The sequence below is a fragment of the Symphalangus syndactylus genome, chromosome 11 (assembly GCF_028878055.3).
Source record: "Symphalangus syndactylus isolate Jambi chromosome 11, NHGRI_mSymSyn1-v2.1_pri, whole genome shotgun sequence".
NCBI lineage: Eukaryota > Metazoa > Chordata > Mammalia > Primates > Hylobatidae > Symphalangus > Symphalangus syndactylus.
In genome coordinates this window covers 81,691,702-81,719,119 of record NC_072433.2, presented here as the reverse complement: position 1 = coordinate 81,719,119, position 27,418 = coordinate 81,691,702, and the positions used below count along the sequence as shown (strand labels likewise).

The 27,418-nt window shown below is 35.9% G+C and overlaps 1 protein-coding gene and 1 long non-coding RNA gene across 2 annotated transcripts in view; one reads left to right on the top strand and one right to left on the bottom strand.

Annotated features, from left to right (window-relative positions):
• The window catches only part of KIAA0825 (KIAA0825 ortholog), a 474,586-nt gene that overhangs the window by 211,630 nt on the left and 235,538 nt on the right, over positions 1-27,418 (top strand). Inside the window, exons 17-21 of the mRNA XM_055233339.2 lie at positions 7,169-7,393; positions 14,443-14,851; positions 19,560-19,719; positions 24,820-24,975; positions 26,768-26,862. Of these exons, the coding sequence (XP_055089314.1) occupies positions 7,169-7,393; positions 14,443-14,851; positions 19,560-19,719; positions 24,820-24,975; positions 26,768-26,862 (1,045 nt within the window). The remainder of the gene's footprint in view (positions 1-7,168; positions 7,394-14,442; positions 14,852-19,559; positions 19,720-24,819; positions 24,976-26,767; positions 26,863-27,418) is intronic.
• Positions 18,635-27,418, bottom strand: part of LOC134731745 (uncharacterized) — a 283,310-nt gene continuing 274,526 nt past the window's right edge. Inside the window, exon 6 of the long non-coding RNA XR_010114303.1 lies at positions 18,635-19,138. This is a non-coding gene — a long non-coding RNA (uncharacterized lncRNA). The remainder of the gene's footprint in view (positions 19,139-27,418) is intronic.

Sequence of the window (27,418 nt, the reverse complement as noted above, 5' to 3'; positions counted from 1 at the left end):
AGTCTTTTATATTTGTCCATATATTTATCATTTCCATACCCTTCTTTGTGTAGATCTGAGTTTCCAATAGGTATCGTTTTCTTTCTACCTGAAGTACTTCCTTTAACATTTCTTGTATTACAAATCTTCTGGCATTAATTTATTTTAGCTTTTGATTGCATGACAAAAAGTATTTTGACTTCATGTTTGAAATTTTTTTCAGTAGATATGGAATTCTAGGTTCAGATTTTTTTTTGTTCTTTTTCGTTTTCCCTTTAGCACTCTAAAGATGTTCATTTTATTATCTTCTGGCTTGCATTATTCCTGACAATAAATTAGTGGAAATATTTACAGTATCTGTTTCCTTTTATGTAATATGTCTTCTTTTATAGTTGATAAGGACTTTTCTCTTTGTCACTGCTTTTCAGCAATTTATTATGATGTGCCTTGTTTGGGTTTTCTTTGTATTTTTTTCTGCCTAGGGTTTATTGAGCTGCTTGGACCTGAGATGTTTAATTTTTATCAAATTTGAAAACTTTTCGGCCATTCTTTCTTGGAATATTTTGTCTTTTGCCAGCCCCACTTCACTCCCCCTCCCATTTTTTCTGGGACTCAATTTTGTGTATATTACACCTCTTGGCATTGTCCCATAGGTCAGCGAGGCTGTATTCTTCTTCCTTGCTTTTTTTGTATTGTTTTTGTTTTTTAACCTTCTGTCTGTTCTTTTGTTTGGATGCTTTCTATTGTATCTTCAAGTTCAGTGATTTTTTTTTTTCCTGCAGTGTCTAAAGTACTATTAAGACTATATGGTGAATTTTTATTCCAGGTATCCTTAACTTCTGGCAATTCTATATAGTTTCTTTTTATATTTTGTATATACCTTCTCATTTAAATATTCTTATACATATATGATGTCTGTTTTAAAACCTTGTTTGCTCATTCCATCATCTCTTTCATTTCTGGGTATATTTCTATTGGCTTAGTTTTCTCTTGATTATGGATCATATTTTTTTCCCTGTCTGGTAATTTTTTACTGGATGCCAGACATTATCAGTATTACGTTATTGAGTCTCTAGATTTTGTTTTCTTCCATTACAGATTTTGTTGTATTGTGTTACTTGTGTATCACCTTGATTATCTTGAGAGTTAGTTGTTTTCAAGCTTTATTAGGGCAGATCTAAAGTAGTCTTTATTCTAGGCCTAGTTTAGCCCATTTACTAAAACATTACCTTTTTAGGTGTCCTTTGAATGTCAGATATGCAATGACATCTTGCCACTCTGGTCTGAACTCAGACTTTGCCAATCTTGTATGAACTCTGAGAATTGTTCAGCTAACAGTTTCCCAATAGTTGTTTTTTGCTTGGCTTCTTAGAGTCAACCTTTCCACTGCCAGTCTAGTATTCCGTGTAAGACTGCAAGGAAACCTTATGCAGATTTCTGGAGCTCTTTCTCTATGTAGATCCATCCCTTTGGCACTTTTCTCAGAAAATTCCAGCTGCCTCATCCTCCTCTGTCTCTTCGTCTCAGTGAGACTTTCATAGTTTGCTTGACTTTCTGCTCCTTGAACTGGATCCTGAAAGTACATTCAGACTTTAATTTCTTTTATTTTAAAGGCAATTACAGTGTTTCCTGTTGTCTAATGTATGAAAATCGTTATTTTGCATATATTTCCCTATTTTCTAGCTTTCATGGCAGGAGAGTGAGTCTGGGACCAGTTACTTTATCATCACTAAAATAAAAGTTCTTCCTCAAAGTTATAATCATTTTTATAAATAACTTGTGATTATCTCAGGTAACAAGCCCACTAGACACATAATAAAATATTTGGACTTGGTTTTATCAGCTGACTACTGACTGAAAACACTAATTTCCTAAATAACATCCCTAAAAATGAAGGACTCTCAGTGTACTATTTTTCACTTAATTCATAATATCGTTTTGTTGGCCACTAATATATTCATACCATGAATCTGTAGTTCATTTGAGAATAACTTATTTGCTATATAGCTACTTTCAAGAACAACTGAACATGTTATATGATATTTGCTATGCTAAGTAACCAAATTATCTCAGCCATTCATAATTATTTTGCGCAATTGTGCTTTAAAAAGAAATGAACAAATTACAAGAAAAATTCACACCAGAAATTGATTTTTTAAAGAGTTTTAAGCTATTTTCATAGTGTACATTCTTCTCTTCTTCTATACATTAATGCAGTGCTCGATGGTGAAAAATGTTTTACATTGAATTCCTGTTTGCGCCTCTTTTCTTCCTCTAGTTCTTTCCCAGCACAAGATTCACTCTGGGCCAGGTGTGGTGGCTCACGCCTGTAATCCCAACACTTTAGCAGGCCAAGGTGGGCAGATCACCTGAGGTTGGGAGTTCAAGACCAGTCTGGCCAACATGGTGAAACCCCATCTCTACTAAAATACACACACATACACACACACACACACACACACACAAATTAGCTGAGTGTGGTGGTGGGTGCCTGTAATCCCAGCTACTCGGGAGACTGAGGCAGAATTGCTTGAGCCCAGGAGGCAGAAGTTACAGTGAGCCAAGATCGAACCATTGCATTCCAGCCTGGGCAACAAGAACCAGACTCTGTCTCAAAAATAAGTAAATAAATAAAATAAAATAAAATAAAATTTAAAAAAAGATTCACTCTGGTTGCACAAAAACTCTGTGTTGGAAAAACCACCCAGTCCTACCTTTTCACCACTGGAATTTATACTCCAAAATTATCTCTCCCTTTCTTCTCACTGTCAAAAGCTCTTGGTGTCCTGCTCCCATCTAGTCCCAAAGGAAAACCTTTAAACCACTTAAACTAGAAGTTGGCAAACCATTGCCTTTGGAACAAATCCAACCCACCATTGTAATAAAGTTTTATTGGAAATTGCCCTGTTTATTCACTTACGTATTATTTGTGGATACTTTTGTGCTTCCACAGTAAAGATGAGTAGTTGCAACAAAGATCATCTTTCTTACGGCTTAAAATATTTATTATGTGGCTATTTACAGAAAAAGTCTTCTGACCCCTGCTCTAATTAAATCATATTATGATATCAATGACAAATGTTTGTGTGTGTCCTTTTAGAGGCAATTACATTTTTATAACAAACGTACTGGGATATAATTTATATTCCATAAATTTCATCCTTTTAAAGTGTAAAAATATCACAGTTCAGTGGTTTTTAGTAGATTCACAGAACTGTGCAACCATCAGCACCATTTAATTTTAGACCATTTTAATCACCCCAAAAAGAAACTGTACCCATTAACAGTTCCTCCCCAGTTCCTGACAACCACTAATCTACTTTCTGTCTCTGTATTTTGCCTTTTCTGGACCTTCAGTATAAATGGAATCATGCAGTATGTGCATTTTGTGTCCGGTTTCTTTCACTTAGTACAATATTTTCAAGGTTAATCCATGTTGTAGCATGTATCAGAACTCCATTTCTTTTTATTGTTGAATAATAGTCCATTATATGGAAATATACATTTTGTTTATTGATTCATCAGTTGATGGGAATTTGTGTTGTTTCCACTTTTTGGCTGTTATGAATAATGCTGGTATGAACATTAGTGTACAAGTTTTTGTGTGAATGTTTAAAAAATCTTCTTCTGGATATATACCTAGGAGTAGAATTGTTGTAAACTGCCAGAGAATTGAAAGCGTGTCCCAACACACACATAGTTTGCAACCCTGCCTTCGCCTTTACATCCTGCTTGCACAGAGCCTCCAGATTAGTCAGAGGTGAGAGGTTAGCACTTTCTCAGGGCTTTCTTGGGTATGTGCACAGTCCTGTACAAGTCTGTGTCCTTCTTGATCCCCAGGAGTATGGCAGAGATATTCAAAATTCCTCCCCACTGTGTACATGTACATTTCATTTCTCAGTTTTTCTTTTCTTTTATTTATTTATTTATTTATTTTTTCTATTAGCTTCTTGTTTGCAGCAACCAGTATCACTACCTTAGGCAGCCACGGAGCTAAACCATTGCTGCTGACTGTTCTGACGAAACATTCTGGGGATAGACATTTTCAGTCACTGAGTTAGTTTGAATATGGATATGCATTGTGAACAGTGCTCTTCCAGGGAGATTCCAGACAAGACAAATCATGACAATCTGGGAAACTGGGACGTTGTATATAGGTCAAAAGACATTCTACCTCTTCCAGTGGCTGCTAGGCTTTTATAACTACCATGGCTTCAAGGCTTCTCATTTTCAAGGCCATAGTAGAACTTGCTGAGGAATGGGAGCTGGGAATAGAGCAGGTTAAAATGCCACAAAGCTCACTGTTTTTACCAAGATTCAGCTGATTTTCTTGAATAAATTCTGCTTGGATTGTTGCAAGCCTGTGGTTAATTTCCAGAGTTCTCAAAAGTTGATCTTCACAATTTTTGCTAGTGTTCTGATAGCTTTAATGGAGGTGCAGGTTTTCCCAGGTCTTCACACCATCATTCTGGAAGTGCTTCTCCACACTTGTCTATTTTTAAAGAATGCCTGAGGAGGCCAATGCCTTCATTAGAATTAATGGCTTTCTAATTCTAAAATTTTAAGAAATTTGGATCTAAAGCCAGATACTGGAGAATTCATATATTACTACATAGACTATGGACAATTCTAGATATATGTAAAATTTTCTCTAGTGTGTTGCAGAGCAATTACAGAAGATGGAGGATTGGTCTCAGGTAAGAATAGGGCAGGTTAAAGTGCCCCAGCACTTTTATAGAGGACTGTTTAAATACAGCGGTAGGCAGGGCTCAGTGGCTCACGCCTGTAATCCCAGCACTTTGGGAGGCCCAGGTGGGTGGATCACAAGGTCAGGAGATTGAGACCATCCTTGCCAACAAGGTGAAACCCCATCTCTACTAAAAATACAAAAATTAGCCAGGCGTGGTGGCGCATGCCTGTGATCCCAGCTACTCAGGAGGCTGAGGCAGGAGAATCGCTTGAATCTGGGACACGGAGGTTGCAGTGAGCCAAGATCATGCCACTGAACTCCAGCCTGGCGACAGAGCTAGACTCCATCTCAAAAAAAATAAAAATAAATATAAATAAATAAATAACAGCAGTAAAAGTAGAAAAGGGAGGGTCAGAAGCTTGGGTGCTAACTTAGATGCTACATTTATTAGGAGTGGCTGGGTATGGCATGTACTTAGAGATTGTGGATTGCTCCAATCCATCCCGTCTAGTCCTGTGTATACCACTGATTGAACTGGCTAACTAGAGAATACATCGTTGCCTTACTACTTACTGTCTGTTCTATCACTTCCTATTTGGTTTATCAGTGTCCTTGTCTTCAAAAAGTGAGAAAATTAGACCAGAGCTTGTCTAGATTAAATTTTTACATTTCTAACACCTAAAGTTATGAAGCATCAAAGAAACTAATTTTCTAAAGCAGGAAAGTATGCTAATGTATTTGCAGAAGATTTTCAATGATGTTATGTTACTTTTGACTCCCTAGTTACTTATAATTTATCTGGAGACCTTATTTCCAATGACTTCTGGTTGGTAAATATATTAATAGAATAATTATTTAAACCAAATCTTTTTACTTAGAAACATATTCAGATGTAATTTCCATTGCTTTTATAAAGCCACATTAGGTTATTCTTTATTGCATATAACATCTTTCTTAACAGTAGCCTGAAAAACTACCACTAAATTACCTTTGTTCTGATTCTTCTAAATTATAGAAATTTTAACATAAAAGTAATGAAGTTTCTTTTTGGAAATCTCGCCACATCTGTTATTACCAAAATATGAAAGATTATACTGATAAAAATTGGTAAGCAATTAGTAGCTTAGTGAACATACAAAAACTGGTTTAAATCATTCTTAGGATTGCTGCTCATAGCCTAAAACACATTCTCAATTTAGGACCCTCATTCAGCCCCTTTCTAAGGCCTCCTGATTACTATGTTGTAAAGGAAGTAGAGTCACCGTTCTTTTCAACTCTGTGTGTGCCTCAGCTGTGAAGCATTTGTTATTTTCTTCTTAGGAGTCTTAAATAGAGTCGTGGAAGGTGAAAACTAAGAAAGACCATAAATATTATCTTGTCCAGCCCTTGTCGCCCTCTCCCCTCACCATTTTATAAATGAGGACACCAAAGCCCCTCCTAAAGTGTCTATATTTTTAATGGTGATTTGAAACACTTGAAAATTAATTAGATAATGATGCAGGTATTCTTTAAGTTATGTGATTCTAACCTTTGTTTTCATTTGTTAATTTAATATGAAAACAGAAATAAACTACAATAATAAAAATCATTAATAAAAATTATTATCATTTGAAATAATCCTTTCCTTTGCTTCTCTCATTTATGCTGATAATGAAGAATTAATATTTTGGGTTTTTAGCAGCTGGGTTTTAGGGCTATTACTCTATTCTTCCTATGCTATGTGTCTTGGCAATCTAGGAACAGGCTCTAACATTTTGCTGATAAGGAAACTCTTGGTAAGATTCTAACATTGAATTGATTGACCATTTGTAAAGAAAGAAGGAAGAAAGGAAAGAAGGAAAGAAGAAAAAAGGAAGGAAAAAATATAACTGAAATTCTGTCCGTCGTTGACAATCACCATTAACATTATAGAATACATCTTTTAATTATTTTATATATGTGTGGAGATACATATTTTTAATAAAAATAGGCTATCATACTCTTTTCTAACCTACTTTTACTTTTACTACACAATATATGGCTTTATTGTATAGACAGAAACACCAGAGCTAATTAAACAAATCACCTATTATTGGACATTTTGATTCATTTTAATTTTTTCTTATATCCTTTGCATATTTATAATTAATTTCTTAGGAAAAGTCCTATAGAAAGGAATATGTGAGTCAACTGATAAGTAAAATGTTGAAGCTTTGACATTATTGCCAAGTTGTCATCTAAGAAGTTCATACAATTTATGTTCTCACCAGAAGAGTCCAAAACTACCAGTAAATATTATGTACTGTTATCTTAATTGCCATTCCTTTTATTACAAAGAAGAAGAATCTTTTTTAAAAAATGTTTTATGGGGTGGTTATCAATCATATGATTTCTTGGTTAAAAGCAGCTCTCCTTTCCTATAGCTTTAAACTAGATTATTACAAAACTGAATTCTAGCTGAGCAAGGCACAACTGATTTGCTAGGTTCTGCTAACCATAATATACCATCTGATTTTAAAGTCTCAGCATGCGTGGAGTACGAGCTAGAGGTCATCCGATGCTTGAGATTGGCACTGACCGATGCCGTCAAGGACACTGTACAGCAGATAGTATCTGTGATGAGTTCTAGGAGAAACTGTGAGACAAACCTAAACAAGCACATTGTTCCTGATTGTTTGCTTGAGAGCATGCCAAAAGAATGGAATTATAGTCCAAAAGAAACTAACAGGAAAGAATCATGCAAAAGTAAGTACACTTGTTTCTCTTTAAGAAAATACACCCGAAGAAGCAATTTTCTAGGACATGCAATCAAGTAAAATTCTAAAAGTTTTAAGAATGATGAACTATACTAATCTTCCTTCCATTAAGTAGATTTGGGACCCATATTTTTATTTTTACTGTGAACCACATGATCAAAGAAACTAGAATGGAAAATTATTCAAATGGTCATCTTCTTTATTTAATTGCCTGTTCAGGATTTTCTGTGATATTTTGTGTTCAGGCTAATATTCACAGATTGGTCACATGATTTTGACTAATTTTCTAAAAATTTGTTGAGTAACTTAAAATCCATACTCTAGAGAAGATTGCTCTGATATTCCATTTAATTATTTTTTCCTTTAAGTTTTTTCTTTGCAAACACTAATTATTACCTTCTTTTCTCTTGTTAAAACACCTACATATGTAGCTTTTAGGTCAAAAATAGCACCCAGTTTGGTAAGTACATGTATTTTTCTGACAGGGCATTTTTTTCCTCCAGTGATTCTGGTTCTAAATTGAGCGCATTGTTCCTATTCAGAACAGCGCGTCCACCAAGTGTACTTAAGAACCATCAGTTACCTACATTATTCGTTTATTTTATTAGTCAAGTCATCTCTTCTTAAATAATTCCTCCCTGTCTAGATCTTTCCACTTTTCCAGAATTTCACAAGATTCCTTTGTATGTATATTATGTATCTGTATTCGTGAATCTTCTTTTGATTATTTAAAATAAAACTTTTTTCTTTCATATTCATCCTTAAAGAAGAATATTTTCACTAACTCTAAGGAAACTTTCTCTAGTTTTTCTAGGGAAACTAGAAAACTAGGAAACTAGAGAAAGTTTCCTTAGAGTTAGTGAAAATATTTTTTCTCTAACTCTAAGGAAACTTTCAACAATAAAATACTCCAGCCGAACTCACTAAAGTCAATTGAAGGGACTAGCCTTTCTTTCATTCTTCTCCATGGAGATCCTAAATATGGGAGACCTTATATTACAAACTCAAATCAATTATCTATCTGTGACCTTTCATAGTAATGCTTTAATTCTGTCTAAGCCCTATTAAACTCCCTTTGAATCTAGTAAAGCCATTTAATTGAAATTGGAAAATGTCACCTTTTCATGACTTAAGTTCTTTCTTTTCTAAGAGTTGTTGCCATCTCTCCTTTGTTCTAGCTTTTGGATATTTGATACGTTTTGAGCAATTCAGTAGGCATGACTTTTAGTTAACATATCATGCCATATGAGTAGCACTATTTTGCTTGTGGCTTTCGAGTCATTGTATTCACGAACAATTTTGCTTTTTCTAAGCACTTTGGAATTCCTCCATACCATTGCAAAGAGCCTCTTATTTCAAAAAATGCTTGCTTATAGATACCAGTTGTTAAAGTTTTCCTTACTAAATAACATTTTTCATAAAATGCTCATTCCGAGTAAAAGTACAACATAAAGACAACCATGAAGGAATGTCAGATCCCATGAGTATATAAAAGAAAGTGATGGAAGAAAGTGACTTTATAAACCATTTTTTGTATTCTAAGAGGATATGACAATAGGCGAATGCCATTGTTCTTCTTTACTGCCCTCTGAAATGCTACAGGGACTTTTAGATTGGCACTTCTTAAATTTTATTTTCACTACAGAATATAAGATAGAGAATGTGTACATGCTGGACATTAAGTCATTTATTAATTTCATTATTCAGTAGAAATTTGCTAAGTGAGAGACTACTATATACCAGGCACTGTGTTTCAGATCAGAGATAAACCTAAGTACGGTATCTCCTCTTGGTGCCAGGAGATTAGTATAACTCTTTCAAAATGGGTACAAATAAGAGATGTACAATTTTTTGGTGTACGAGAAGAGAGAAAGAAATCAAACTTCACTAAAATGTCACATGAGATTGTCACTGGAGACCTTTCTTGGTCTGTGAGTGAGCCAGTGTGTGTTGAGGACAGTATGTGAGGAAGGTTGAGGGAAGAGCAGGGGTGCCATGCTCTTGGGGAGAGGCCATGGGCGGGGTGACCTTATTCCTTCTTTAGCTTTCAGCACACGGTAATGAATTAGAGTTGTCCTTTGTATTACAGACTCTGGTTGTAACAAAATTAATCCTCATAATACAAACAAGTGACTTTAACATATTCCTATAAACCAATAAGTCAATATAGTTTAAAACTAGTGCTGGGAATGCAATCAAGAGCAAACAGTGACAAAGTGAAAAAGCTCCCACTTGTTTCTATTCTTAATATGAGCTCTTCACAGCCATATTATAAAACAATGATGATTTGATCACCTTTGGCAAAAAAAAAAAGAATTGTGGGGAAACTATTTGAAATGTGGCTTCCCATATATTTTGTTAGATGTGAATCCCTCCTAAGCCAGTATTGAGCCTTGAGATATTAGCTTGATAAACAAAAGATTTCTACAGTAAGTATCCAAAACATGAAGATAAACTTATGTAATTTTTTTCAACAATGTTTTAATTTAGTGATATATAATCATGGTTCTTACAAAATTTATCTAACTAATTGTAAATGTTTAAAGGTCTTTAAAAAAAATCTAACTTACTAAAAGACAAATAGTCATTACTTTAGGGAATATTTGTCCTTCTTGACATGGTAAAAATGACAGAACATGGAAAACACTATGGTGACAAACTAAAATGCATTTCTTTATTTCTTTATCAGCAAATACTGTGACATTAAAAAACACTGAAGATTTAAAGAAATAAATATTACAATAAAGATTACAGTGTAGATTTACCGGAGAGTTGGATGGAAGTTAGGATGGCTCTGACATAGCTCTGCTTTTAGATATTTGTTTCATTATGTTTCAAAGAACAAATACACAAAGAAGTTTTTGTTTTGTTTTGTTTCTTTGACAAAAATTAAATGAAAGATATACCTGAGAAGATATTTTCTCAACAGTAAATTACTTTTTTAATGAAAATAATCCTTTATGGCAAAACTTTTGGAGTAATTGTCTTAATGGAAACAATGAATTCTAGAGAGAGGAAACAGAAATAGCAAGCAGCATTTAGGAAAATGTGTCCATGCCATTGGTCACATGCAGAAACAGCATGTTGAGAAAGAAACTGATGACAGAAATATACAAAGTGCTATAAGAAGTCATTATTATAGTGTATAAAAACCAGGCCTATTTGTTTCCTAAGAACCAGTGTTACCTACAAAAGTATCATATCTTTTCGCTTAAGAATTTAGAAATAGGATTTTCTAACATGATGTAAAATATTGCAAATGGAGAGTTTCAGTGACTCTTGAATGCTTTTCTTAAAAATAAAATATTTTTCCATTCATTTGCAAGAACATTTTACATCACAGATGATGGATATTTGTTAGTCAAATTTCAACAACAGCCTTCACCTATTTGGTAGTTAACACTGAAAAATAAATGCCATGATTTTGTTGGCACGGCTAAGGATATACTGGTTTCATGTTGATCTATATGTGTTTGTGTAGTGGCTTTTTCACCTATGACAGCCATGAAAACCTGATCTTGAAACAAACTGAGCTTAGAACTTGACCTTTGTATTGTGAAGTGTTAAGCTCAGATTTAAAAAATAATAAAAAATTACATTATCCTCATTCAACAAATTGTTATTGATCTTTTTTACCATTAATAAATAAAATTTTAAAAATTAATTTTGATATTTTCTTTACCTCCTTTATTGTAAATTTCCTTTTTGCATGTTTTATCAACCATAAATATATTATTACAGTAGTATATTACAGAAAAGAAGAAATGACAAATACATCAGTATACATATATTGCCTTCATCCTAAGATATAGATTTTCTTCATACTTTATCAGCTCTAAAATGGGATGACACAATATATTACATATATACGGCTTAGACAGAATTAAACTTATTTAAATAAAGACAGAAAGATGAGTGTGTAGCAGTCTTAAAAGATCCTTCCCTGGTATGTTGTTGACATCATCATAGACTCAGAGCCCTTGAGATTGGTAGAATGGATTTATTAATTTGTCATCAGCCTAAGGGTTCTGATTGAAATTTGCCTTAAGCGTTAATGAAATAGCTGGATATTTGAGTGCCCATAGTCCTCAGAGTTTATAAAATATCAGTAGAGTATAGGTGTGAAGAAGAAAATTGGTAATCTTTACCTAATATCTACTTAGCTTGTCAAATATTTGCTCAGTATCTGTAGTCAAACCCTCTTTAAGACAGAGGGAATATAAGATATAATCTTTCAAGTCAAAGACCTGAAAGCAGAATAGGGACTATGACACACAAACACAAAAAGAACAATGAGACATTTAAAATAATTTGAGAACACTAAGGAAGATTTGCTTTATCTATATTTTAAGCCTCACCTAAACACATTAATTTGAATAAAAAGAAAACATTTATTGAGCAACTATTTTTATCAGGTGCTGAGCTAGGCGCTTTCATATTTATGATCTTATTTAATGCAACAGCTTTAGGAGATTATTCAAATATGTGTTGGACCTAGTTTTTACAAACTTATAAAGACTGCTCCAATTAATTTTTAAAATGATTCTTAAAGTTGTCATGGATTGCAGAGGAGTCACTAGATTAAACATATTTTCCAAGAGCTTTGTACTTTTTTGGAACAGAGTGACTTTTTAAATGTTATATATATCTGCAGAAAATGTTCACATTGTTCTGTTATTTTTGTTCAGCAAAAACAGTAACGAATGTTTTACCAAAGAGCTCAAAGCTACTTTCTTTTGGCTTCTCATTCAGTTTTAATGTTCAAATTCCATTATGTACATAGTGGATTAAAACACTGTCTGGCTTTGTGGGATAATCAAGGAGCTAAGAGCTTTCTTTCCCGTGCTCTGGAGTTTATAGGCTAGCTGTAAAGACAAAGCATGAATATAAAAATAACATAATATAAATAATAATAGATGATAATACAAAAATAACACAACATAGCCAATTATGGACCTAATTACCAAAATGGTCATATATATAATATATTCAAATAAATTCACAAGACAGGAGAGGATTTTGAACTAAGAGTTGAAGATTATTTGTGAACCATGAAGACAGACGGCATTCCATTGACAGTAATGATATGCTCAGAAGTCTAAAAGCAAAGAGGATAAAGCATGTTAAAGGTCTTAAAGAGAAGGATCGTAGAAACAGGCTGAGGCTAGACTGTGGAGTGTTTTGACAGCAAAGCTCAAGAGACTGATCTTATAACAGTGGTAAGTAGCTAAAATTATCACAGAGAAATTGGATAATAAAGTTCATAGGGATGAATTCAGTTTTACAGTACAGGAGAAGGGCTGGACATAGCCTGGAGAAGGGAGATGAGTTAGAAGAATGCTTCCGTAGTCAAGGTACCATTTGTGAAGAAGGGCTTGAAGTAGGTCAGTAACCTTCAGTTGGCCCCAGCAATGAGAAACTGGATGTCAGAGATAAAGGGGTAGAACTATATATCAATGCTGATCACTAATTAGGTACGAAGGAACATTTAACAAGAAGGAAGAACGGGAAGGAGGAGGGAAGGAAGGGGGGGAGGAGGGAGAGAGGAAGGAAGGAATGAAGAAAGAAAGGAGAAAAGGGTGGGAGGGAGAGAGAAGGGCCAAGCTAGTTTGGAAGACAATGGTTTTAGTTATATTGAGTTGATGGTGATGAGGACACAGAAGTGGAATGCTTAACAGAAAGCTGGAGTTATAGGACTACAGTTCTGGAGAAAGGCCAAGACTTAAGATTCTGGAATCATATAGAAGAGTGGTTCTCAACCAGACAAGAGTTTTGTTCCCAGGGGACATTTGGCAATGCCTGAAGACATTTTTGGTTGTCACCACTGAGGGGAATGCTACTGACATCTAGTGGGTGGAGGCCAGAGATGTGGCTAAACACCTTACAGAACATAGAAGAGCTCCTCACAACAAAGGATCATCCAACCCAAAATGGCAATAATGCTGAAGTTGAGAAACCCTGATACAGGGAAGAAGAATTAATACATTTTTCTTGGAAAATATGTCTAATCTAGTGACTCCTCTGCAATCCATGACAACTTAAGAATCATTTAAAAATTAATTGGAACAGTCTTTATAAGTTTGTAAAAACTAGGTCCAACACATATTTGAATAATCTCCTAAAGCCGTTGCATTAAATAAGATCATAAATGTGAAATAGCACCAAACAAGGAAGAACATGTGGAATCATCAGCCAAAAGGCTAAGGACTTCTTAGCAAAAACCTACATCTAAGAGGTGTTAGTAGAAAGTGGAAATAGCATAAGACACAAAGAAGCAAAGAGGAGAGAGAGAGGTAAGCAGGAACCAATTTACTGACTCATTCATTCAACCAATATTTATTGACAACTATTATATAAGAGGTACTAAGTGCTAGGGATACGGGAATGCCTTCTTAGAGCTTATAGTTTAGAAGAGGGTGACAGACAGTGTGCAGGAAAAGGACATAATTATTAGATGATGGGGAGTGCTATAATAAAGGCAACAAAATGGGGATCCCCAAAAGAGAGGGTCTTGGGGCTGTGATGGAAGGGTGTAAATGGACTGAGATGAGATGAAGAGATGAGATAAGATAAGATGGTGAGGCAAGGCTCTCTGAGGAGGTCACATTTGGGTTGAGAACTGAAAGGAGAGAAACCAGTCCTGAGGAGAGCTGAAATGATTCTGTCATGGATTCCAAGGGAGGAGAAGGGCTTAAGGGGGAGTCAGAAGTATCAAAGCCTACAAAGCTGCCCAGCTGGGCACCTTTGCGTTTGTTAATTAGGAGGCCACCTGGGTCCTGGAAAGCTGCAGTCTTGAAAGAATATAAATTATAAGTCTAAATTTTCTAATCTTCATTTATGAGAGAAAAAACCAGATTTGTGATTTGGGGAAATTTTAGGTAGTACTGCGAGAGACCCCAGTTAGAGTTCTGTTGGAATATGTCAAGCACTTGATCTTCTTGCCAATTTTCTCCACAAAAATTAGACATACAACACAAAACCATGCAATGATTGAACGCAAATGCTAGTATTAATCATACCTTTTCTTTTCTTCCCCAGGCTTCACAAGGCTTGCTGCTCAGGCAGTATCTATTGTAATCAGCAAGTTACCTACGGTGATTGCATGTTTGCCTCCCCCAATTAAATACTTCTTTTTTCTGTCTGAGAGAAAAATGTCAAAAAACTTTGTTGAATTGAAGAAAGCTGGCCTGCTTGTCTGGAACTTGATTGTAATTATATGTCGGATATTTGAGGACGGAAACAGTGTGGAACTTTTAACAGGTGCCTCCCTTGACAGATGGAGTAAAGAAAAACTGGGTTTAATTTGTATGTGTTTGGAAAGCATCATGGGAGACCAGACAAGTATCCCTAATCAAATGATCCAAAAGGTCATACAGAGCATTGAGCAGCAGAAGCCCAACTGGATTGAACGTCAATTGTTGAAAGCAAGGAAACTGAGCACTGAATGGTAAAGTGATGTTTTTCTCTTATTGGATTTCATCAAATGCTTTCACAATAACAAAATCACCAATAAATGACAATATATTGTCAGATGGGCAGCGTAGTATTTTGCTAAATTCATGGCAGCTTTGATGAATATAAAGATAAGTATCCCATTAAAAATTGGATTGTTGCACGTTTCTTGTCTTCTTAAAATGTGAACCCCATTGACACACTGGAACATTATACTTGTTTAGTCACCATCTTAAGGTTTCTGATTAAAAGGGTGGCAGTTAAACCCAGGAGAATTTAGTTTCACCCCTTTTCAGTGTGCAAACAGGTATCTGGTGGATAGCCTGGAGCATTTTATAAATGGATTGGGCATGGAGATTAAATTAAGAAGGAATTAATGGATATAAAAGGCTTTTTATTGCTTTCTGTGTACCTGATTGTCAAAAAGGTACACATTTTTCATCTGGTAATGTAAGAATCCCAGAGGGCAACTAGGGCATATCACACTCCAGCTATAAACACACCCAGCTGTTTCTGTATGAAAATGTCAGCCTTCTCATGGGTTTGTCACTAAGAGCTAAGTGATTTGTGGTACTGCAAAGATTTTTAAGGGTCCCTGATGAATTTAAATATGTACATAGAGTCCTCTTGTCTTTAAATTAGTCTTCAGGAATGGAATTGCTTGGTATTGATAAAGGAATTCCAGCTCGCATGGTCTACAGATCACTGTCAGCCCATTTTAAAAACACCCACACATGCTGTCCCTCATTCTTTAAAAATATATTCATGTTGCTAGCAGATACTAGTATAACTTTCTGCCCAAAATGACTAAAAGTCACTTGAAATATGGTTACTCTTACTGGTACATGGTAGTGATAAAGAGATCAGGCTTTGGAATCAGATGGGCAAGTACAAATCCCTTGTAAATGGGTCATCTTGTGCAAGTTATTGAATCGCTCAAAGCCTCAGTTTCAATGATGATACCACACTGACCGAATTGTTTTGAAAAGTTAAATAACATTCATGGAGTTCTTAGCATCAAGCTTGGAACTGGTAGGCATTATTATGTATAAACTCTATTAAAATATATTGCATTCACTGGTTAGTATTAAGGTAACTAATAATGTTTACTTGTCTATGTTTTTTTTTTTTTTTTTTTTTTTTTGAGACGGAGTCTCACTCTGTCGCCCAGGCTGGAGTGCAATGGCGCTATCTCGGCTCACTGCAAGCTCCGCCTCCCGGGTTCACGCCATTCTCCTGCCTCAGCCTCTCCGAGTAGCTGGGACTACAGGAGCCCGCCACCACGCCCGGCTAATTTTTTGTATTTTTAGTAGAGACGGGGTTTCACCATGGTCTCGATCTCCTGACCTCGTGATCCGCCCGCCTCGGCCTCCCAAAGTGCTGGGATTACAAGCGTGAGCCACCGCGCCCGGCCACTTGTCTATGTTAATCTGTAAGACTTTATGTTAATCCAAATGGGGAAAAGTAGGTAATCATGATTTTCCTGGTTTCATCATACTGACCTCTAAAAATGTACTTCTGGCGTGTCCCATGGGTGGGAATAACAATAGCATTCAGGCAAATGCTTAGTAACATTGGCAGTGACCATCTTAATCTTTCTATTTGCATTCAATACTAATTTACAGGCTTTAATCCAATGACTAAAACATTAAAGCCTGATGTCATTATCCATGGCAGTGGTTATAAAGGGGAGCGGAAAAACAAGAGTAAAAATAGTATATCTGATTATAGTGACAAAGTTAAATTTATGATACTGCTCATTTAGTAGCCCCTATATCAAATAAGATCCAGTTAAAGCAACATCTAGGTAATATACCTAGGGGTACATACAAGAATCCGTAAGCTGAATTTTTTTCCTTAAAAGCCGATTTCAATTTAAGTTTTATAAACAGCCCCAACACATCTGGTATCTCCTATAGGGGGAGTTGTCTAGCTAATATTTGGCTGATTAACAATGAGCCAAAAGAGTATTTACCTCTCATACAACATGCATAAAAAATGAAGAATTGCTGACTTAAAAAATGCAGTACAGCCCTCAAAGTTTCTGAGTAATTATATAATTAGCACAATGCTACATCTTTCTCAATTTCTGAAATGATATCAATATACAAAATGCAGTTTTAAAGTTATTTTTAGCATACTTTTTTAAAGTTATTTATAGCATTTATTTGAAAAAGTTAAATTTGACTTAACTCACTTTAGATAATCTCTTACAGAGTTTGGGCACTATAAGAGTGCTTCTTGGCTGGGTGCGGTGGCTCACACCTGTAATCCCCACATTTTGGGAGGCTAAGGCAGGCAGATAACCTGAGGTCAGGAGTTCAAGACCAGCCTGACCAATATGATGAAACCCTGTCTCTACAAAAAATACAAAAAAAAAATTAGCTGGGTGTGGTGGTAGGCACCTATAATCCCAGCTGAGGGAGGCTGAGACAGGAGAATCACTTGAACCCGGGAGGCGGAGGTTGCAGTGAGCAGAGATCGCGCCATTGCACTCCAGCCTGGGCAACAAGAGCAAAACTCTGTCTCAAAAAAAAAAAAAAAAAAAAAAAAAAGAGTGTTTCTTCTTGACTTTGATTTCAAATTGATTATCTGTTATACAGGTGCACTTCCACTCTAAGTATTTCTCACTAATCAGTGGTCATTTTACTCATAGATACATACTGTGAGGAAAAATGTATTTCAAAACATGATGTCTGTATTAGGTAGAGGGTTGCCTTGGTTCTACCATAATTTAAAAAAATATATGAGTATGTAAGCATTTAAACTAAAATGGTTCTTCTGTTAAGATCAATTAAATCTTAATTACCTATGAAGATTATCTGAAACTACCTGATACCATTTAGCTAGATTCTTTTCACTTGCATCCAGATTTAACTTTGATTTTATGGAAATGGTGAAAATAACTGCAGTGGAAAAGGTGGCAGCTGTAAGTGTTGCCTGTCTTGCATACTGCGTGAAAGCATTACTATTCATTAAAATAACCTTCACTTTGTAGTAACACTCAAGCTGTAAACAGTCAACTTAGATTCTGGAGAACACACAGCACAAAAAGTAAAGAAATGTCTGTCTTTGCAAAGTAATTTGTCGAGTTGAAGATTATTGTTTTTCATCATGGTGACCCTGACTTGGCTGGCTGGGTGCATATACAGATTAAGATTAATGCAGTTATTCCTTGGCTAAGGTCTGCCTCTTTCAGGGCACATTCTCCCTAATGACATGATTGATAGGCAGTCCCAAATCCGGAGAGGAACTCATTAATCATAGCATTGACTGAATCCAATCATTTGCTTCACCTGCACAGTGATGGACAGGAAAGGATACAATTCAGGAGCTGACACTGAGATACTCCTTTGTCAGAGGGCCTCAACTTTTTCAATGTCAGCCTCTACAAAACCTGACAATTTTTTTTTTTTTTTTGCAACCTGTATGCAGCTTCAAAAAGATACCTGCAAACTTATTTTATTGTAAAAAGGTCTTTAAAAAAACAAGCAATTTTCTCTAGCTAATGAATATCTCTAAGTCAAAGTAGGATTTTATTTTTTAGCAAGGCTATATGATCTTAAAGTTCCTCCCTTTTCTGAGAAGGATGTTTTTAAGATACATGTGGAAGCAATATCAAAGTTAATGTCCAGCAGCTGGGTGTCATTTGGTTCAGTCTTCAGGTCAGAGGCGTTGACTCTTAGCAGAACTAATTTTATAATCATGGCAAAATCTCAGTAATGAACTGCAATATACAGCTGATCACACCACAGTAAATTTTATTTAGTCTTGGAAACAGTGGAAAACCATGAGTTTTAAGAATACTTACATTGCAAAGTGTAGCATGATCCCAGTAACAATTATAACAAGAAAATTAGTGTGGAATATATGTGTACATTGAATATCATAATTTTTTGCACTGGTATAGTTTGAAATGTTTAAATTCTTTTTGTCATCCATTATTACCATGTAAATAATGCTCAAAATCAACAATATGTATATAGATCCTTCTAAAAGAAATGTTTTAGAACTATATCTTGCACATTCCTGGTGTGTTGATAGTAGACTCTTTTTCTGGAAGAATAATCAAGATAGTGACTTTTGCTAAGTATCTGTTACAGAAAGAAACAGGAGTGGGACACATATTTTTAAAAGGCAACAAGTGTCAAAGGCCAATTTAAAATACCCAGTGGTAAGCATACCGCCCTGAAGCATCCAGCCTATATTTAGCATAATAGGCTCCCCCTTCTGACACTTCAATTAGTCTTCAGTGTGATCTACAACAGGTGTAAAGAGGAATCTACAAAAGACAAAATACCAAAGCTATTTCAGGCATCAAAGATACTTTTTATCCACAAAGAGAAAATACAAATTATTTCTTACATGTTCTTAAAAAGAAATGTTTTGTTTTCATCTCATGATTATAGCAATTTCAACAATTGCAGTAATGGGAAAATGTTTTATAGATAGGAGTATAAATGCAGTAAAGACATGTTTTAGAAGAAACGATTCAATTTTTGAAAATGCTTTCAGGTGCTTAATTCTAAGGTGCTGTTTATGTGAGCGGCAGCGGTTTGGGAAGGCTTACCTATTTCAGCGTAGTGTTTATGGATGCTTTGAATCTGAGATTTACAGCAACTCTCCACACTCCATCTCCATGATTACTCTCCATCTTCACAATTCTTCACTACTGATAATGTATATGCTTTCTTTGTATTTAGTGCATTCATGACAATAGAGAAAAGCACGGCCTTACAAGAAGGAGATATTGCTCTTGAACTGACTGAGCAGAAAATAAACACGATGGTCCTGGATCTCTGCCACAAACCAGGTGGCAGCGAGTACCTGCGGCAAATTTATCACATCATGCAGCTCAATGAGGTAGGGAAACGGCCTTTTTACCGAGCAATTAGGTGTGTACTGGCCTGAGGCAGCGTCTGCTGGCAGCTAAGGGTTAGTCAAGGAGGTGATAATACTTCTTAAAGTCAATACCAAACTCAATATTGCATTATTAATAGAATCTATTCAGCCCCGGCTGTTGTGCATTTGTACAGAAAAAGCTTCACCGAAACAATGTAGATTTTATTTATATGGTTTAAACAATAATACGGCTCATAAACTCAGTTCACTTCTGAATTTTAGAGACTAGAGGTGTAGTTTGGGAATTGTGTGTTTGTGACTGTTAAGCTGATGTTAAAATCTGGTATTTGTACAATGAATTTTCAGAAGAGACTTAGCTCTTTTCCTGCAGACATCATGCTTGTGTTGGTGAGGTTGGAGATTTCTTATTTAATGAAAAAACTTAAGAATATTGAACCATATTCAGGAGCAACCAGATTAACCTAGGAAAATTCTTTAATACACAGACACTGGTTGAACCAATGTTATGCCTTTCTATCCCATTGCCTCTGACCTTGCATGTTTTTGGCTGTTTTATTGAAAATGTAAATAGCACGTTATCTCAGCTATTTACTTGAAACAAAGTTCTCTAACTTAATCAGGTTTTGAATTTGATCATATGTGTCTGAATTAGATTGTGGCATCTAATTGTGTTTATATTTGCAAATACACGAATGTAATTTTTGGAATAGTAAAAATTGTATAATGTGAATATATAGTGTTTTAGTTTCATCTCAATAATGTAGGCCTTATAACCATACATTTTCAAGGAATAAATTAAATTTGACAACAGCATTTTACAACTTGATTATATAAATTTTTTGCCCACCATTAGCTATGTGAAAGTTACTTCAAGTAAATCTTGTTTCCTGGATTTCATAGATCAAACAGTCACTAAACAGGTGACATAACAATGTATTCCATGATGGCCTCAGAAGGATGTAAGAAATTTGTGGCTATGAGATATGACCCTGTCCTTAAGGCACCAGAGCTCAGTTTGTAATTGTTACAAAGTAACACAACCTATTCATTCTTGTCAGTGATCCTCATAGCTTGCTTAGGGTTTCTATCTGGGAAACTCAGGAACCCCTCACCTTGGCAAACTGAAAGACCTCTATTGCAAAGTGATGCTGCTCATTGGTATGTGCACCTGGCCATTCGGATTGGCCAAAGTAATTGTGGCAACTACTGAGGAACAGATGTTGCAGTGTGGTTACCCCCAAATCCTTAGCTAAGCAGTGTTACAATAGCTCTGAGGATGGTAAAGCTGGTCTGAATTGCCACACTGATAGAATTGTCCTATTTTTAAAAGGTGCATAATATTAAAAAGCTCAATAATCACCAATAAGCAATATCATCCAAAATTGAATTGGCTATTTATTGGCCATCAGTTATCTGGTTATACTCTGGAAAGCCAAAGGCTGTACTTCCCTCATAGAGCTCATATAACTCTGAGATAGTGATTCTGAACAGAATACCATGAGATTACACTGGGATACCACCACATTTTGCTCAGTGTTATGATTTATCTTGTTACAACTGAGTATATTTACTGTTATAGTAATGTCTATCAGATGGCATATAGAGCTAAGTATTTGGTGGTTTACTGGGCTGAATGAGGCACGGCACTGCAAGGTAAGAGGCATAATGTTAGGTGAGGCTAGAGGCAGAGAAAGGTACCTTTGCCTTGTAACTATTACAAAAACACAGGCAATAAGCCCAAACAACATAAGCATGACTAGGTGACTAGTATAGTACTTATGACTGCTTTTCCACTGTGAGGTGTTGCTATGCTGTAAGTGACATTGCATTGTGATGTTTGTTCATTTCATGAGTAGTGTTTTGAGTCTTTAGCACCTTCAGATGTGCTGCTAAATATTTCCCAAGAATGTAATGTAAATAGTGAAGCATTTATGGGTACAGGCCTAGCTGAGGGGAAGAATGGGTGTGCCATTCATAGAGACAAAGAAGTTATCAGGGAAAATGGGGTTAAAGATGCTTTGTCTTTGAGATAAAGATAAGATGTCCAAGCAAAAATGTCTCATTATAGTTAAGGCCCTGACCATGATGTTGTGCCACACCCCTATCAACTCCCAACGGGATGGCACCGGGTTCAAGAGGCTGAAGAGACCCAGAGCTGGCCCACAAGACATGGAGTTTTACTGGGAGCTTACATACAGGGAAGAGAGTCCAGTGGTAGTGGGCTGGGCAGGAAAACCACAGCCACTTGCAAGAGGCATGCAGTTTATACAGCATTTTCATTTAACACCCTCTACCTAGCAACCTCCACCTGATGACCTTAATTTAACCCAAAACAAAGGGCCTCAATCCCCTGTATGGCTCCAGTACTGTGGGATGGGCCAGGGGCTTAGAGGCTCCTCATAGATAAGGAATGGCTCTCGGGTTGGCCACTCCCAAATTCCTTAGCTTAGAACTCTGAAAACACATTCAAGGGCATCTGCCATACAGGGTCATTCTCAGGGTATGATCAAGTAATCACTGTCAGGTGCATCTACCATACACATGGGCATAAATGAGAGCAGACATGCGTATAGATTTGGTCTATATATGAGTACGGTAGTTGAGGTCATCAGACTGACAGAGCTCTTCAGTGAAGAGAAATGGAGAAATGATGAATAGAGGAATAAGCTTTGACGTAATGCACAGGGAAGGTGTTCAAGAAAGAATGGAAATCTTCTAAAGATATGGCCCAATTAGTGGTAAATCTGATTAAAGCAATGTCACAGTTAAAGAATCTGAGGTTAAGAAGGGTTAGTGATGACAGTGCAGTACCTAGAAAGATCAACAAAGGAGAATATTCCATTTTCTTCACAATTTGCAACAGAACAGCTTCTCTTTTTTGAATAGTGGAAACAGTCAAAATGTAGTTACGTAAGGTGAAATCAGTTAAGACAGATTATTATTAGCCAAAACAAAGCTTTTTTGTCAATAAAGTATTCCTTTTAAAAGTTTTATTTGCGTAAATCATAATGGAAAAAAGTTTTGCTTCTGTTCAATAATCTAAATCTAGGCATAAAATTATTTTCTGATGGCTTTATCATTAACAATGTTTAGTAAGAGTCCATGTGTTACCCCCTATCAGACACTAAAGAATTAATCTTTCTAAAAAGATATGCTCTACAACAGGGGTCCCCAACCCCTGGGCCACAGACCTCTACCAGTCGGTGGCCTGTTAGGAACTGGGCTGTACAGCAGGAGGTGAGTGGTGGGATAGTGAGCATTACCACCTGAGCTCCACCTATGATCATATCAGCAGCAGCATTAGATTCTCATAGGAGCATGAACCCTATTGTGAACTGCACATTTGAGGGATTTATGTTGGGTGTTCCTTATGAGAATCTAATGCGTGATGATCTGAGGTGGAATAGTTTCATCCTAAAACCATACTCCACCTCCCCACGGTCCATGTCCATGGAAAAATTGTTTTCCACGAAATTGGTCCCTGGTGCCTAAAAGATTGGGGACTGCTGCTCTATAACAAGTTCAAAAATGACTATGATTGTTAACTTCAGCAGTGGTTTCTTTCGATTTTTAGGGTTTTATAATCTAAAATTTGCCTCTCACGATGAACACAGTGGGCATTCGTAAAGTTATAGAGGCACAGAAAAAAGCACAGTGAACTGACACCAGAAATGTGCCTCCTCCCCACAGCTGTACCTCTCACCCCTGTGTGATCTCAGGATTGTCCTCTGACCTTTCAGTGCCAACCGTTGAGTGTGGCATTGGGCTAGAGTTTCCCTGTGCCTATGGATCTCCTGGGAATTCCTTTTTTTTTTTTTTTTTTTGAGACGGAGTCTCTCTGTCACCCAGGCTGGAGTGCAGTGGTGCGATCTCAGCTTACTGTAACCTCCACCTCCCGGGTTCAAGTGATTCTCCTGCCTCAGCCTCCCAAGTAGCTGGGATTACAGGTGCCCGCCACCACACTCAGCTAATTTTTGTATTTTTAGTAGAGGTGGGGTTTCACCATGTTGGCCAGGCTGGTCTGAAACTCCCAACCTCAAGTGATCTGCCCACCTCGGTCTCCCAAAGTGCTGGGATTACAGGTGTGAACCATTGCACCCAGCCGGGAATGCTCATTAACAGGCAGGTTCTGATTCAATAGGATCCAAGATTCTGCTTTTCTAACAAGCTCCCAGGTGAGCTGATCCGGTGCCCTAGACTTTGAGTAGCACAGGTTTTCTAAATGATGTCTGAATACCTTTTTGGCTCTAACATTCTGAACTTCATCCTAACCCTAACCTCAAAGAAAAAAATTACATTGTGATGCATGAAACATCACAAGAACATTTATATTTTTTAAAATCTATTAGATGATTTATTTATTATTAGTAAGAATTTATTAGTTGATGGGGACTTTTAGTCATTATAATTTGTCATCCTCCAGAAAAAGTTCCATAAAATACATAAGGATTGTTCACCTTATTTATGGGTAGAAAATGAGGTATAATGTTGTAGATTGGCTTTTCTTTTGCCCAGGCCTGCACTGGCAGTTGGGGGCTTATAATGACATATTTTGAGCTTCTCTCGAACCTTGATATTTTTCACTCCATGGGATGGAAATAGAGTTTAGGAGCTTGCATTATAATTAATTCTGCATTGAATGAGACTGCTTGCAGTAAAATATCAGAGTACTCAGTGCTCTGCTGAGCCTGGAGTAGTTAACAACTACACTTAATGAATGGATGAGCAATCTTGTATTGTGAATAATCATGCAGCTGAGTTAAGTTTTGGTAACCAGACACATTAATATGTGAACCAGTGACAAGCCAATGCCTGTTAAAAAGGTCCTGATATATCAAACATATATTCATTATATAAGAGTTTGGTAAATGGTTTCCTAATCTATACTACATATTAGGTAAACCTATTTTTGATGGGTTTATTGCAATGCTGATTGGTACTCTACTATGTATCTTCTGAAAATGTATTCTTCCCTGAGGCAAGTAATACACTGTAATCTAGCAAATGTGCTGAAAGGATAAATTTGGATATTGATCAGTTTATTTTTACAGAGAATGTCTGCTTCTCACCGTCACAACTTGTAATTTCTTTTCTTTGAAGGAATATTTAAGAGAACAGCTGTTTTCTATGAATAGTTCAGAGGAAAAGCCATTACCCATCCGACCTTTAAAGACGACCTTGAGGAGTATAAATCAGCCTTCTGCCTTTAACCCTTTCCATGTGTATAAGGCGTTTAGTGAAAACATGCTAGATCAGGTATGTGGAAATTAAATGGTAAATTTAATTTAAATGTGTGGTTTCTTTACCGAAGTAAGAAAAAATTGCTTTGTGTTTGAGTATTTACTCATAAGCTTTTTTTGCTAGGAAGCAAAAGGCCTTGTTCTTATTTACATGGTCTGTACAAATTGACTTTTAAGAGTTATTTTACCTTTTTTCTATTTGTCAAACTGATTCATATGTTTGGTCTGTAAAACTTAATTTTTGGCTGGTCAGTTTACCATGGACAGAGGGAATATCTGTTAGGCTGTGTCTACAGAAGGCTGAAGAACCAGGCATTTTGTAACATTCCTTTCCTCCCTTGTCACCCCCATCCCCCAATACACACACTCACAAAATACCTTGCAATCTTTATGAATGTATCAGGCAAATTAGAAAATAGTTCAAATTAATTATAAATAGAGCACTGAGCTCCTACTTTAAGTGGTATGGGGTAAGTTTGCTTTTTATAACCATAGACACATTCCCAAATTTAAAATGAATTTGTTAATGATCTTAAAGCCAGTCTATTTGGAATAAAGTCAATGTGATAAACACCACACATTTTTTAATGTCAGATTATGCCATTGTCTAAGCTGCATGTTTCAGTAGTTACACTGAAAAGATCATCTTTCTGCCAAAGCATTTGAAATCTAAAGTTGCTTTTGCTTTGTTCATTCTTCTGGTGGCTTTTCCCAGAAACCTCTTGACAGACAATTTGAACTAACAGGGCAGAAGAGAAGGATTGCTTGACCTAGAACTCTGATGAAAATAAGAATTAAAACAATGGCCTAATTCAGCATGCAGATAATATTTCTACCATGCCTGTTACAGCTCTAGTCTACACTCATCAATACTGTAGTGGAGTAAGACCTTCAAATGCTGACAACCCAGGGTGGAATTCTCCTGCTCTATGACAGGACTGTAGTGCTCGATTAATCAGCAGATGACAGGGGATAGCTCTTGTGCTCTTGTTGGATTTTAAACGTCAGTCTGGACTCTTGTTTTCAAAACTATTTCATTTTAAGGAGCATAAGCATTTATAATACTTTAAATATACTAAGTTTGAGTTTATTGGCTGCTTTTCTGTGTTGTGCATTAGATTGCTCCAAACCACCAATAATTATTATAGCTGTTAAATTTTCCTTACTTCATTTAAATAAATGGCATATTTATTGAGTTCTGAATTATGAGATTATTTTTCACAGTAATTTTTCTCCATAGTCTGTTGCAAAATTTCTATTAATGAGAAAAAAGAATCACTTATATAATTTACACTTACAGATCTTCATAATCTTCCCTTTAAAGCATTTTCTTAACCAAAAAGGTAACATTAATATCACACTCTAATTAAGCTGTATCTTATAATTTGATTCTTAGCACTTCCAAGTTTGTTTTTTAATCAAACTTTTGGTTGCTGAAAAGAAAATCAAACTATAAATTGATATCATGTATGAAAAAGTTGCCAATTATTTTGCTTTGCTTTTCAAACAGTCTACTTCTCAGAGAAACTTGTTGGGCAAATGCCATTAACACTTAGAAGAATAACGATTCAATACATTGATTTATATTTTTATAAATAATGACTACATCCCCAAATGGATTTATAAATTAATTGCTGTCTTATTGGAATAAAAACCTTCTTCTGTGGACATGATTGATGTTATCTGTCTAAGTCCTTGTTCTGGACCCCCCTCCTTCTTAGTTAGTCTATCACAGCTGGAGCTTTAATTTACTGATCATATTAACTCTGATTAATAACTAACAATAGTGTCTTCTCATTTATCAACAGTCAGCCATCACAAGATGGAGCTGGAATTGGACAAAGTTGCTGCCAAATTATCTGGGACTGGATAAGATGACCTTCAGTGTGCTGCTCAAAAACAGGTAATAAAATTGGGGACTTTGGGGGTCTGGCTGAGGGACAAGGTTGTGTGTGTGTATGTGTGTGTGTATACACATACACAGATTTTACTAGCATACTTTTGGGAAAAGTGAAAACATTTTATCAGCAGGGGAATCTATTTTGTTTTCTTCCTCTCCAGCCTCCCATCTTTTAAAAATATGGCTATTTATAGGAGTATACTCTCTAAATACCGTTCTCTATGGTAAAAATTTGTAAAAGGCAGTAACATTTGTTTCAGAGATGAAACTAGTGGATTTTAGACTGAATTTTAAATATTTTTGACTTTGTATATAGTTCACTATTGTAAAGACCAAAAGTTATTGACTTGAACGTCATTGTAATACTACACCTTTGTTTACAACAACTTAATGAATGCGTAAAAAATGCCAAGCCAAATCAACTAGTCTAATCAGGAAAACGTAAGTAAAACTGTCATGATTGAATTTTTCACTTTTCAGCCAGTTATGTTGGTACTGTCTTAATATAGCCACAGTAGCATATTATTTTACACAAAGATACACACACACACACACACAC